This window comes from Cydia pomonella, chromosome 1 (assembly GCF_033807575.1).
Source record: "Cydia pomonella isolate Wapato2018A chromosome 1, ilCydPomo1, whole genome shotgun sequence".
NCBI classification, from domain to species: Eukaryota; Metazoa; Arthropoda; class Insecta; order Lepidoptera; family Tortricidae; genus Cydia; species Cydia pomonella.
In genome coordinates this window covers 43,877,233-43,891,727 of record NC_084703.1, presented here as the reverse complement: position 1 = coordinate 43,891,727, position 14,495 = coordinate 43,877,233, and the positions used below count along the sequence as shown (strand labels likewise).

The following is a 14,495-nucleotide window of genomic DNA, read 5'->3' as shown; positions in this document are numbered from 1 at the left end:
ATCTCAAGCTGAACCCCTACAAACCTCACAAGGTGAACAGGCGAATGAACGTGAATTTGACTCTGATGTGCTTGAAGTTCAAAACATTGCTTTGACAAAAGGCGATGAGTTAAATGCTGAGCTTGCAAAGGCTGTTAGTGAAAAACGCGTTAGATCTTCTGCTCATGAAGATCTCTTTACGAATGTTAGGATTGAAATGGCTCTCTTTGAGAATGGAGGAGATCGTGGGCGTTACTTGTCTCAGGCATATGACCATCTATTAACGATTCCGCCAACCAGTGTTGAGCCAGAAAGAGTTTTCTCTTCGGCAGGTTTGTTATGCAACAAAATAAGATCTCGTTTGAGTGACAAAAGTCTAGATGCACTGTTGTTTTTAAGGTCCTATTATAGAGAAGAGAGAGCTAAAAGCTCTTAAAAAGCTAAACTTTGGTTACGCCATATTTTATGAATAGGTAGGTACTCGGAAAGAGATATTATTTTTAAATATTTTTTGGTAAAAAAGTTTAATTTTATTGACAGTAAATACTTAAGATCCTAAGAATAACACTGTGATTGACAATAGTCTGATTTATATATAATTACTTACTACTAGGTATGACAATAGAAAATAGTTTAATTTTGTTTTCTTTAAAAATGTTTAAGATAATTCTAAATGTTAAGGAATCTAAGATGACTGCCTTATTTTTACCCTTTAATTGACAGTAAATACTTACTTTAGTACCTAACAATAACATAACACTATGATTAATTATAGTCTGATTTATATATAATTACCTACTACTAGGTATGAGAACAGAAAATAGAAGAAAAAATTTCGAATTAAAGTTACTTGAATACAGAATTTTACCCTTCGGCCGCGTACGCAACCAGAGCTTCGTAACCAGATGCGATCGAAAACTATTTCTGCCTTGTACGAAACCGGTTGCGATCAAAAACTAATTCCGTCTTACTAGTTATCAGTTACGATCGAACACTTTTCTTTGTTGTACGAAACCTTTCGACCGTTGATAAAGTCAGCTAAGATTATATTTATACACCTTGTTATACAGTATAAGTACTGTACACGTTATATATCTAGTCAAAAATCAGAACACAAAAATTGTACCAGTTGATAATATTCAAATATTTTGTTGGCAAATACAATGTAACCTCGTTCCTTAAAAGACACTGGCTTAAGAGACATGGAGCACTGACATTCAGGATAAGAAATTATCATGAGTATCATGACAAAATATTTGAAAAAAACCTATAGCTAGATGGCCCAGATATTGGTTTCGTATAAGAACGAGAAGTGTTCGATCGTAACTGGTTACGGGTAAGACGAAATTAGTTTTTGATCGCAAACGGTTTCGTACAAGGCAGAAATAGTTTTCGATCGCATCTGGTTACGAAGCTCTGGTTGCGTACGCGGCCGAAGGGGAATTTTAGTTTACTTTTGAAGCATAACCCTTGTTTTCTATGACAAAAACTAGCAAGAACCGAAAATACCGAAAAAACCGGGAAATCCCGGTTCCGTAATACAAAAGTACCGAAATTCCCGGTTCTCAAAAAGAATACCGGTTCCGAAAACACTAGTGCGCTCCCGTTTGAGGCCGAAGGCCAGACTACGGAATTGCCGAGATATCTATTGTAGCGCGCAAAAGCAACAATAACACCAAGAGAGGCCGCCTAATCCAGTTAAAGCCGAAGGTGCGCACCGCGCGCTCTCGTTTGAGGCCGAAGGCCGGTCTACAGAAGGGCCGCTATTTCCACTCACTGTAGCGTACAAAATCAGTGGTAACACTACATTTTTGTACGTGCGCAGCTTATGCCGTCACTGCTCCGAGCAGTACTTTAAACACAAGAAAGGGCAAGAGAGAGAACATGCATGTTACATGCGTTCAAGAAGGTCAACATTACGTATTACAATAGTTATTTGACAGTGTATGTCCGGATAGTACTAACGTACTCGACTCATGGCAAAATTCGTGGCAATTATTCCACTGCGGCTTAATACACGTGATGATGAAATATTCACGTGACTTATCGTAGCATCTGTCATCCTGATACATTTTTCTTTTGTTTGGCGTTTGTCGATGTACAGTAGGGATCAAAATTGAATTGACAAGGTATGAATGGAATCATTCATAAATTGTCCATGCAAATTTGAACCTGATGGTCCGATTGTCATCTTGGTTAGGCTCGCACCAGCGATATGCATAATATTGACGTACGAGCATGTAACGAAATAGCGGGACATAAAATATTCCAATGCTGTCGCGTACGACATAATTGAATCTACGCGTTTCGCAGTTCATCCTTCGTTAGTGTTGATTGTAGCCGCTGCGAAACGGGTTACAGATCACTTACGAGTATCACTAGATCAGGCATGCCTTTATAGGGCTCTAGGCAAGGAGTGCCGATCAGGCCCAGATTTAGAGCCCCCCCTAAATTAACCAGGGCCCCCTTCTCCATATGTGTCAGTATCCGCGAGTAATGCGGAATCTGAAATGTGTAGTCTCAAGTGCATCGCATGCCATTTATCATGTTCAAACGGAATAGTAATTGAATTTCTACTTTCTTAGAAGAGAACAATAAATGTACCCTTTTGGACTCGGGTATGTCCTTAAACTACGTCCAAAAGAGAGGTATGGGCATTGTGAATGTCATCTCGCCTTGTGTGGTAGGGCACAGCACAGCGGATGTCATTCCAGATCCAGAGCAGAGCCCAACTGGGGAAGTACCTCCACCTTACAGAAAACCGCAGCCAAATAACACTTGACCCTACTCATAATGTTGTGTTCCTGCCGGTGAGTACCGTTGCCAGAGCTCAACGAGGGGGGTGGGGTTAGGGTCGGCAACGCGCATGTAACTCCTCCGGAGTTGCTGGCGTACATAGGCTACGGAGACTGCTTACCATCAGGCAGGCCGTATGCTTGTTTGCCACCGACGTAGTATAAAAAAATGTAGCCTTAAAACGTTCATAAAAGCTTGTTATTAGAATAGTGAACTGATACTTCTAGAACAAAGGTGCACATACTGAAATATCACATCACAAAATGTAAGTAAATATGCTACTTACTGATCAGTCAATAGTTTTGACGTCATAATTTCAGCAAATAACGCGGCAAAGGTTTTGCTGACCAGCAGTTAAATAAACTATCAACAATTTAAGCCTCTTTAGTTTACACTGTACAGCCGAGGGTGCAGTTTTATTACCTTATTTCAATATTACGAAAGTCCAAAATACACGGGCTTTTATAAATTAATAAAAGTCACAAAAGCTACGAGTACCAGCAGTGAGTAAACAAATGGTGAATCGTTTAAATTCTGTGATAAACTTCAAAATAAACCCTGGGTATTTATAGCAGAGTCCCTTTTACATTGAAGTCATTTCCGCAAAGAACTGAACCATCATTAGGCGGTAGTAAAGTGAAATACATTCATTTTTCATTTATTTTTATACCGCTACGTACTACTATTTTATTTAGTATCCACAATTTTAGAATAATACAGAGGAGCGTTCATGAGCAAAGTCAAATTATAAATTACAAAATTCTCAATAATATGAACGCATTCGGCACCGTATAATAGTCTTAAAGAGATCTAAGCCTCGTTTATTTTCATCTTAATTTATTATATGCATATATTCTTATTTACAAACGTATAGCCCAGTAAGGCCTTGAGTATTTGATTACAACCTTTCGTAAACAAAATAAAATAGCTTTTTTTCTATTGTTTTCTCAAACATGAAATTCATCCAATTTACTATGCAACAAAGTTCTGGCTAAATATAAATAGGTTTATTGATCTATTTTTAAAATGTTCCGTTTCTTCTCCAGACGTCTCCGTGTTCGTCAACCCGCAGTAGTATCCGTGGCACCAGTCCGCTGTGCTCGCCGTCTACTCGCTCATCGTTCAGCGCGCGACAACCGTACCTTGGCTGGAGAAGCCAGGAGCGACTGAACACCCCACGTACCCCGCACGAGAGGTAGGCATTCTTTCACGACCGCGTTGGGTTTTTATGAGTTCAACGGGATGCCGTTTGGACTAAATAAATCGACAGTTTTCCCTGTCGCATAGCATACTTTCGCTATTGGTTAAGGTAATTATTCGCCGGTGGCGGCGAATATCAACGGTCGCCAACCATACCTTGGTAGAAGGAGACCAAACACTGCTCTAGTACAGTGAACGGATTCATGACTGCATTTGGTCTTTATGAGCTCAACGGGATACCATTGGACTAACAAACGCACCCGCGCAGTATTGTGACTAACGTGTACATGATAGTGATTAACAATTAAAAGAAGACTTACGTAAGTTGTGTTAGGAAAGGAATTACTCCCAAACTAGAATATGAAACTAAGTCCACGTCAAAAATCTGAAATAATAAAATTCAGCATTCAAAAAATGTTTCTGCAAGTAGGGCTCAAGGGGTGTTTTACAAGTTAATACATTTACAGTAATCATGAAGATTATTCTCATACAGTGACATGAAAAATACATAGCAACATTTATAAATACAACAGACAATAACTGGGCAAGCATTACATTGTAATAATCATAAAATTAAATTATTACTATATACTATACTATTACAATATAACAGAGATGTGTAGTCTCTATAGTCCATAATTAATTAAATAGGTAAAAGGTCACCGACGTCAAAGTACTAATTCTATCTATATAAGCTTTTATATATACCTGGTGTCTGAGATAAGTATTTTCATTACATTTCATAAAGATTTCTATAAATTACAAATAGTACGCGAAGCTTGTAGCTACAATTGTTATGATACTTTATTTAATTTCTTTGCCTACAACGACGCCTAATAAAAAAAAAAAAACATTCAATCAATAGTGTAATCGTAGAACAAACAATTAATCTAGCCAGTTTCATTTGAAACTGGTAGAATTTCCACAGAAAAACAAAGACAAATCCTGAAATACTCCCAGCTTTCCATTGGATTCCCCTCAGGACATGCTCGGTTTTAAATCCAAGCTTTATTTTCCAGTTTCCAGTGAATTTCTAAACCATTCGATAAAATGTTGCGCTCGAATTAAACGGGCGGGAAAAAATGTGATACGTTTATACTACGTAAGTCCGCAGATCATGTGAACTTATGAATACCCACCCGTCTTTGTGTAGTATCGCATGTGCATATGCAAGTATAAGTATAATTTCCTTGCACTTTGTTAGCGAAAACGCATCATGAACTTGATGAAATGTTTGGTATATGAGTAAATAGTAAGCACATCATTACTATCATTAGTGACGCGTCAGCGTAGTCCGTTTTGACTCGGGCAAACTCCTTTCATGTGTCCAGATGTTCTCCTCTACAGGTCGCAATTCTTAACCGATTCTTGTGAAATTTGGTGAACAGGTTCAGTTTTTTTAGGAAATGTTCAAAATGGTCATAATCGGCATAAAAGACTTAAGTGCCATTAGCGTCTATGGCACTTAAGTAAGACCATTGCGAGTACGCTGTGATAATGACTGAAAGAAGTATTTCTTGTTTTAACATTTTTTTTGCTTATGAATCTTAACGCGAGGTCTATACTATAGCTCACAGAGCCACTATTATAATTAATCATGTTTATTTACAAAGAAATGGCGGATTTAATTAATATTTGATGGGTGTAAACTCCTTATCGCGTTACATGGCTTGCTGTTTTTCAAATCGTCCGCCCGATTTTATAAAGTTTCACAAGTCTAAGCCGGCAACACCAGCCACAACTTATCAAGGATACGCCAATAGCATTAATGTTGTTGGTTAACGCCTGTATTTGAACTTATACTTATCATTGAGTTATTAATACAGAAAACTTATACCAAACAATGAAATTATTGCAATCACAACCTGTACCACGCGACCAAACATTCGTAAGCGCCGTAAAATTAGTGGCGCTTACGCGTTTAGGTAGTGTTCCTAGGAACTCGAGTCTTTTGAGTCTGAGCTCGCGCTTAAAAAATTTACGAGTCTTTTAAGTCCCGAGGCGAGTCATTTATTGAGTATTTTTTTGGTGAGCTCAAAAGGACTCGTGCCTCCGAATAAAGACTCCAACAATTTAATAGGTATAACCTAAATAAAAGTATAGAAATTTGACGTTATTGTATTATTTGTGTGCTATGCCTAACTTATGACTTAAAGACAAAGCATTTCGAAATTTTGTAAAAAAAAAATTGAGAGTTCTCTGAAAAGGACTCAAGTCCCTACAAAAGACTCGAATCTCTAACAAGTTGAAAAGAACTCGAGTTTAGACTTAATATGTGAGTGAAAAACTGAGTCGAGTTTCAAAGCAGAGGACTCAAAGGACTTGAGTCTTAACCAACACTAACTTTTGGTCGCGAGATTCACCCTCCGCTTCTATGGTTTGTTGTTTCTACAGGCAACGTCTTTCTATAATTCATTGCGCAGCGAGAACTCCGTGGATCCGGCTATCGTTTATTTTACATGCTTTAGCATAAGCCTGCGGCGCTCGCTTGTTGCAAATGGCTCTAAACAATAAGTGCAGATATTTGCCGTTGTTTTAAAGCCCGACCAATGTAAAGTGTTATGTAAGATTACGTCTAATATAGCGTCAATGTGTAGACGGCACTGCGAGCGCCTTTGTGTTTGCACTAAAAAACGACAGCAGATGGAACGGGCACGAGCGTTAAAAGTATCGCTCGTAGAGCCGTCCACACGCTGAATTCTTGTTACATTACACGATGGATCACATTACACGTTACACCCGTCTGGACCCGGCTTTAGTCTTTTTATTCTTTGTTTATGAGAAACGTGCAGTTAAAATTTAAATGCAAGTTGTGATGGCAAATGTTTGCGTGTGAATTAGTTACTTATAAATAAATCGTTTTTACAATATGTTCTTTTTCCTTTCGTTTGTAAGTCAATAATAATAAAAAATCACTTATAAGTAAATCAATTACATTCATATCTTCGCTAGCAAAAGGTGTTAGATAATTCATTACTTAATTAATCATGATTTCATAATCATAAATCTATAATAAGCACAATAACAATTAATATCTTCTTGTTAAGTAACATCTAATGTAGCGGCTAATTCAATATTGACAAATTCCTTATTCCTTATTGACAAATGTTACTACTCTGTTAAAGATTTTTTTAAATGATAATAATTTATAGCCTATAAAAAAAGATATTATATGACATGTAATAATTGACCTACAGTATAAGTTTCTCGTTCTTGTAATTATTTTGTTAGTTAATTATGTAGGTACTGTTATTAGCTTTAAGTAATATTGTATGCCCCTACGGGGTGTCATGTTCTGACTTGTTCATATGTATAACATCTTAATTGAAATGTACATGACTTCACAATGAATAAATGAAATGAAATGAAATATCATATTATGCTTATATAACCTCTGAAACGCTCCTAGAAATATTTTCACCGTCGCGCAATATATGTGGTAAATCTTATAGATTCTATACCGAGATCTAGTTATATGTATAGAACACGTTTTTGAGATATTCAACATACAAAGGAAATATACCTACATTATTTGCCAGTAGGAACGTACAAAACAAGAATCCGTCGGTTACCCTGGGAACCGCCGGCTTAGAATCCTATTGAAGTCTAGCGATACAACGTATATGATTCCAAGGAGATTACGTCAAGTCTCGTGTGAGTGTTTGATCTAGATCAGTGCTTTCAACTTCGCCCGTTGCCGTGGTTTCGAATTCCCAGTCTGATCCTCCAGCCACCCACCCCACTCCACCTACCACCGCTAAAAAAAGCGGTATTCGATTCTACTGTAATTTTAATGTTTATTTTGAAATGAAAGTCCAAACTCAAGGTTTGCAGGCGAGCGATGGAGCGCAGTATACCAGGTGTTCGCGGAACTGTTAGAATCAGAAACACGGAACTGTGCTCCAGAACTAGAGTTGTAGATGTAGGAGGCAAGTCTGCTAAGCTTAAGTGGGACTGGGCTGGACATGTTTGCCGTATGCACCGTGAAAGGTGGGCCAAAATGGTTACCGAGTGGGACCCACGGAACATCATAGATGGTGCTGGCCGGGGTGCAGACAGGCAAAGGAGATGATGGGACGACTTAGACGTATATTATTCGGATGGCGGGAAACTACAAAAGACAGGGTTGAGTGGAGTAAACGAGGGGAGGCCTTTTTGTCAGCAGTGGGAGACTAAATCAGGCTAAAAAAAATATTGAAATCAAAATTGCATTTTTCTTGGCAAGTTTGATAATTAAAAGTTTTCGGCCCACCAACGGCAAAGCTGACGGCGGAATGAAAAAATAGAAAGCTTTTCGTGGCTCGTGTTGAAGTTACCATTTATATTTATTTATATATCACCGTATATTGATTTTGCGTCTCATGTCTTGAAACGCTAGCAATACTTAGGAAACTTACTTCGCATTACATTTAATTTCTTGTTTGGTAGCCTATCATTTCATATCATTTAGTTACATAGTCAACTACCTTACCTTAAAGGATGCTGCCCGATTTTTTTTATTACAATGTGATTCTGTTTGTTATTGAGACGGTTTATGCAACATGGCTACTTTATTAAAGCCTGGAACAAACTCCCTGAGGATATAGTACTGGTCCGAAGTGTCAGTGAATTTAAGAATAAATTAGGCAAGCGCAATAAAAATTCTACTTAACACTGAAAACTTTATTAAGACGATTCTGGATACATGCATTATCAGTTATTACAACTGCCTGTGCCTGCTTTAGAAATATTTGACAATTTTGTATAAAATTTGATGGATTGATAGAGTTCCCTATTCCGAACAACAACTACAATTAGAACGTTTGTCTTACAAAATCTTCTACTGAGATACGAAAATTAAATTTTTTCTTGTCCCAAATTGAGATTTCGTGTTTATTTCGACGAGAGTAAGGAGCTTTTCAAATCTACCAAATTTTAACAACAAATAATTGTCCAAATAATAAATAAATAAAATAGCTCCGGTTAAGATCCACAAAAGTCTAACCTTGTTTACTCTTCCCCAGGCTAGCGTCCTCGCTCCTTCAGCAAGCCGCGGCCACCAAGGCCTCGGAAGAGATCCAGACATCCATCAAGGAGGTGACCTCGGCCATTGTCCACTACGTGTCGGGCCTGGAGCCGGCCAACGGCGACGCGGACAAGTCCCCGCGATCCAGCCAGAAGCTGTTCTGGCTTGAGAGCTCCTTTGTTGGTAAGTACTAAATTATTACAACGCAGTGTCTGCGGTACTAGTTTTGCTATATGTAACTATCTAACATGGCTTCGGAGGAGAACCAGTCGTCCATCAAGGAGGTGACCTCGGCCATTGTCCACTACGTGTCGGGCCTGGAGCCGGCCAAGAAGCTGTTCTGGCTTGAGGACTACTTTGTTGGTATTATCAATACGAGAAATATAATATACGAGAATAGATGATAAGCATTTTATGATTATTAATACCTACCTTTTCAATTGTGGGGTATTGTGACGATACTTTCTGGATGAATAAATAATCAAATGCTGTTTAGAATCGCTCAAAGGCCCCGTTCCATTTCCTTTGAACGCGGATGATGTGGATTTATCTCCGCTGGAAATGTGGCTGACAAAAACACGCGATAGACCAATATTGGTGGAACATTAGACGTCTTGTATTGTAGAAAAGGTAGGTTTTACTAAATAGGTAAGTAGGTACCAGGGGGCCTATGATTCGGTTAAGTTACGAGTATGTTCTAATGTATGGGGAAGTCAAATAAATTATATCCAGCTTGAAAATCCATGCTAAAAGTGGGGGTTGCGTCAGGGGGAGGGAAGGAGACGCTAGTGTGCGTAAAGCATCATTTCCAAAGGTATCATACTGCATTAGTTTCACTTTGAATATAATTAGTTTTTCAAAAAACATAATTTGTCAGAATCACTCCCCAAGATGACAATCGTACATCGATAGACGCCAAATTAAAAGAAAAAATGTATTGGGATGCCATATGTGAACAAAATGGCTCGTGACAATCATAATTTACTTGATCATTATATGTATATATAACGCAACTGTTTTATATGTTTAGATTCACTGTAGACACGGCAAATCGGGCTGATCCATTGTGCAACACATAAACAATTCCCTTAGGCCCCGGGCTGCGTTTTGTCCTCCGGGTTGTGCAGACTGCACAATCTTATGTTACGTCCGCGAACGAGCGACGCATTTTCAATTAAATTGCTCAGCCAAAATGAAAATCTTGATATAAAACTCTAATCGAAATTAAAAAAATACATGTGGTATCGAAATAAGTCACGTGACTTGTAGCATCTGTCATCCTGTCCTATATTAACTTGCTATGTAACTATGTATGTTCGTACGGGTCAAATCTTGCAAGTTAAATTTACCCACTTCCCGGTTTCCAATGAAGCTAATAATTTGCATACATATGTAAGTCGGGTGACAATGTAATATTATGGTACCATCGAGCTGATCTGATGTGGAGATAGGAGGTGGCCGTAGGAACTATCTTTAGGGGTTTTTAGAATTGTGTCGATGAGTGTTAGTTGCCTGTGGAAAAATAAGTACAGTAAACGATATAAGCTTGTACGAAAAATTAAATTTTAGCTAAAAACTTTTCGTTTTGGCGTTTGTCGATGTCTTAAACGTTAAAGACTTTTTGGAAATTTTATCTCTACTCGTAAATGCTCAAAGATTGTTTACAATAATTTAATGTCATTAGCACTTAACGTTTTACAATTCAAAAGAAAATCATAGTTGATATTTGAGAACACTTCAAGGGTTTTGCCTACATAATACAGATAAAGCCATGATTTAGAAAATATCTTATTTTACTATAGTTAATTAGAACAAGGGCAGAAAGTAAACATTGTATAGTAGAGTAGATGGTGTTTATAATACAATTATCTCCCTTGGGCATAGATTATTCAGGGCCAGACGATATCAATTCTCAGCGGGAATGCCTGATTGACTCATCAAAGAGTCTACGAAGGTTTTAGTGTAAAGCAATTTAGTAGGCGCCTGGCACACTCGCAACGTAGCGCATTTAAGGAGGGAGCTAAGGGCCTCGACGTCCACAACATGTATCTGAGTACCATGAAAATATTAAACAAACATATATCATCATAGACACAAGCTAACATACATACAATAATAAAAATCTTAACGCAGTTTTCTGTGGAGTCTCCTGTTGCGGTAAGAGTTGGCAGATTCCCGCGCGACCGCCGAAATACCACACCCTTCGGCCAGAAGTTAGTAAAATAGGGGATTCAATCCCCTCCCAAACAAAAATCCTGAATCCGCCACTCACTCGCAGAATAGATGTAATGAGGTTACACGAACAAAGCTCAACTGAGATGACGCTGCAGTGAAACGGTTCCAAGTGACTGAATTAGAATATATGTATTCCAATTCCAGGTTTTCTTTTTTTATGAACGGATCAGCTGCGTGTACATTTTTGATTTATTTAACTTTGAAGTGCGCTGCCTTTTTTTAAACCACATATTTCTATTGACTATTTTGAAGTACCTAATTCAATTATTTTTCTTCAGGTACGAAGCCTCTGGACTCCCCTCAGACACCGCTGGTAGTGTCCGAAGCACTGCCCCCGCCGCACCCCCGCCCGCCCTCGTCCCTCCGCCTCGACCACCGCGCCGCGCCTGGTGAGCGAGCGTGATCACAACACACTATCCACTGCAGGCTTAGATACAAACCACGACACACATTCCGAACGGGAACCCGCCATGTAGAACGCACATTGACAAACAATGCATTTATGTTACGCGCAAATCTAAACCTGCAGTTTTATTTTAGTTTTAATTTCATCTGTGCGTTCATATTAGACATGCCACTCTGGCTACATAAATTGTATTTTCGGCTTTAGACTGTGACTCAGGACCATTTTTATGTGTTATTTTTGTTGTGACAGTGCACTTTGGCATCATATTTCTGTATGTGTTGTACGAGTGTCTTATGTATTGTGAATTTCAAGAACACGAGCTTGTAGTATTTAGTCTTATTTTGTGGCCGTAAGGATAACAAAGTATAGCAGCGCCACTGCAGTGGCGAGCGCGCTCAGGGTCGCAGAGGCATACCGCATAGGGACATACCGTCCGCTCCATTGTATGCGTCTAGGGTTGTCAAATGAAACCTTACTGTCTGTATACTTTTCTCTGACCAACTTATGATTTTTATTTAGGTTCAAACACATGAAAGTTACGGGATATTTGGGATAATTGACAATCGTTAATATATTAACATTATTCTTTTGTTATTCTTACGGACCAATTTCTTATTACGCACCTTTTTGTTGCTGTTAGTTATTTAACGAACGGTTCGTTCGACACCATTTTGAGATGTTGCCAGTACAAACTTTACGAATGGCATCCGGTTTCCGGTGCGAAGCCGACACGTGACGTTATACTTGTATCACAGATGAACTATAATAGACGTACCGAGATGAAATATCTATCTTAGAGTTGTTTTGACATGGGCACTAGATGGCGCTCCATAGCGGCATGTAGCGTAGTGACTGGGCTATAACCGCAAAAATTTTACTTCGCACATTTCGAGCAACTATCTCTGCCACTCTAAGTACGGCTTAGTTGGAGTAAAAGAGAAAGGTGCTCGAAACTTGCGGTCTTCTGTGTTCGCGGTAGGCCCTCTGGTTTGCCAGACTTGATAATATGGTTACCATAAAATACAGAGCAATGGGAGCGCCATCTGGTTCTATCGAAACCACTCCGCCACTTATTCAACTGCGTACGTCTGTAATGGTTTATTTGTTTTATGAAATAATATTTTAACTATATTTTATTGTTATCTACATTTATGCAATTTTGAAGCATTTTTTATAAAATCTTATCTTATAGCCGCCCCTAGGTTAATTTGTTGAAAGGTTTCAGAAACATATTAGTGGTTAAACATTGATACACACTTATGTTTTAGTCAATAGTTATTATACATTTTGTTATAGAGTAATGCCATAATGTAATTTCAGTATCACGGTAACCAGTTTTCTTAGAAGTATCTCATCCAATTGTACAGAGTATTTATTTTTTCATTTGTTTAACCCAAAATAATTATTTTAGTTATTAGTTAATTGCTAGCGAATAGTTTTGTAAATAATTATTATGTTGCTATAATTTTGTTTAAGGTGCTATTTTTTACTTTGGTTTGTCTTCAAATTATTTCTGGAAAGGTCACAAAATATTGTATGTTGATGTCCGATTACAAAACCGGTTTTTCAGAACCATTTTGATGGTGGTTAGTCAAGACTCTCATTCAAGTTTCTTCTACTTAAATCACCTCGTAATTTATGTTGAGACTGTGCATAAGTCTCTGAGTAAATTACACAGGTTCTGATTGTGTGAGAAAAACCTTTTTACACCCGATATGAGCCGAGAGCGCGTGACGCGCTCAATCGAATAAACGAACTTTAACATATGTATGACATTTGAAAAGAATTGATATTTAAACCGTTTCGTATTCGTGTCAGTGTATAGCTCTCTAAACTTCAGTATAGTTACATAGTTGTCTTAACTTAATATATATGACCAAAATACGTAGATCCGGCTACTTTTATCTCTGACTAACGATCTATTGTAGATGTACGCGGCTGAACGATATTTCATGAATTAGTTTTGACCAGAGAACTAGATGTCGCTGTACGACGTCTTTCTTTTTGCGGTAATACTAAAATGAAAAGCGTCATGCAGCGCCATCTAGTCCAGACGCTGAAATATAATAACGATATATTATTTACTTCGTTCATTTATTTGTAGGTAATTTGTCTATGCCTTTATTATAGAATCTCGGTACCTTATATGTTAGAATTGTTAGAATCACGATTAATAATAGTGTATTCGCAATATGAATTCGTAGTAGCTAATGTTAGTAAGATATATTATAATTATAATTATCAATAAATATATTCGTTTTTATTTTATTGTTTTCGTTTTATTTATTTTGTTCTGTTGAGTTGTTTTTGTTGTTTAGCACAACACATTGTACTCATTAACTTGAAGAGTCGAGTGGTAGCAGTTGTTGGGTAAGTCCATTACATATCGCTATTAACTTTTACAATATCTTTTAACTACTATGATTAACATTGGTCGTTGAAAGATGGCGTTGCGGTCACCAATGTAGAAATACAAAAATACTTTGCAAATTATAGGTTATATCAAACAATTAAATATATAGATATCTGTGGTATCTAATGACGTAGTGGCGCCGTACGACCAATTAGAAATGTCTACGGTCTAAGTATCATGAATTCATGACTTCATATAAAATGTATAAAAAAAGGGTTGTGGCAATTAGAGGCATCCGCATAAATATTTTCTGAGAAAGGCCGTGAATGGAAAGTTCTAGTGTATTTTATCTGCGAACAGAAATTGATTTAAAGTTTCTTTGCATCGAGTAAACCGTGCTCCCAGGAAATTCCGTCCCTTTGAACGCTTTCAGTCGACATGCGCAGATATAAGCTGGTTATTGTATGCTTGTATAAGCTGAAATGTGTGTGAATTGCCATATTTCTAGCTAGTAACTAGGA

The 14,495-nt window shown here is 37.8% G+C and overlaps 1 protein-coding gene across 1 annotated transcript in view; it reads left to right on the top strand.

The window, feature by feature from the left end:
- LOC133524556 (serine/arginine repetitive matrix protein 2) overlaps positions 1-14,495 on the top strand; it is a 202,417-nt gene that overhangs the window by 165,662 nt on the left and 22,260 nt on the right. Inside the window, exons 6-8 of the mRNA XM_061860642.1 lie at positions 3,822-3,970; positions 8,979-9,163; positions 11,494-11,604. Of these exons, the coding sequence (XP_061716626.1) occupies positions 3,822-3,970; positions 8,979-9,163; positions 11,494-11,604 (445 nt within the window). The remainder of the gene's footprint in view (positions 1-3,821; positions 3,971-8,978; positions 9,164-11,493; positions 11,605-14,495) is intronic.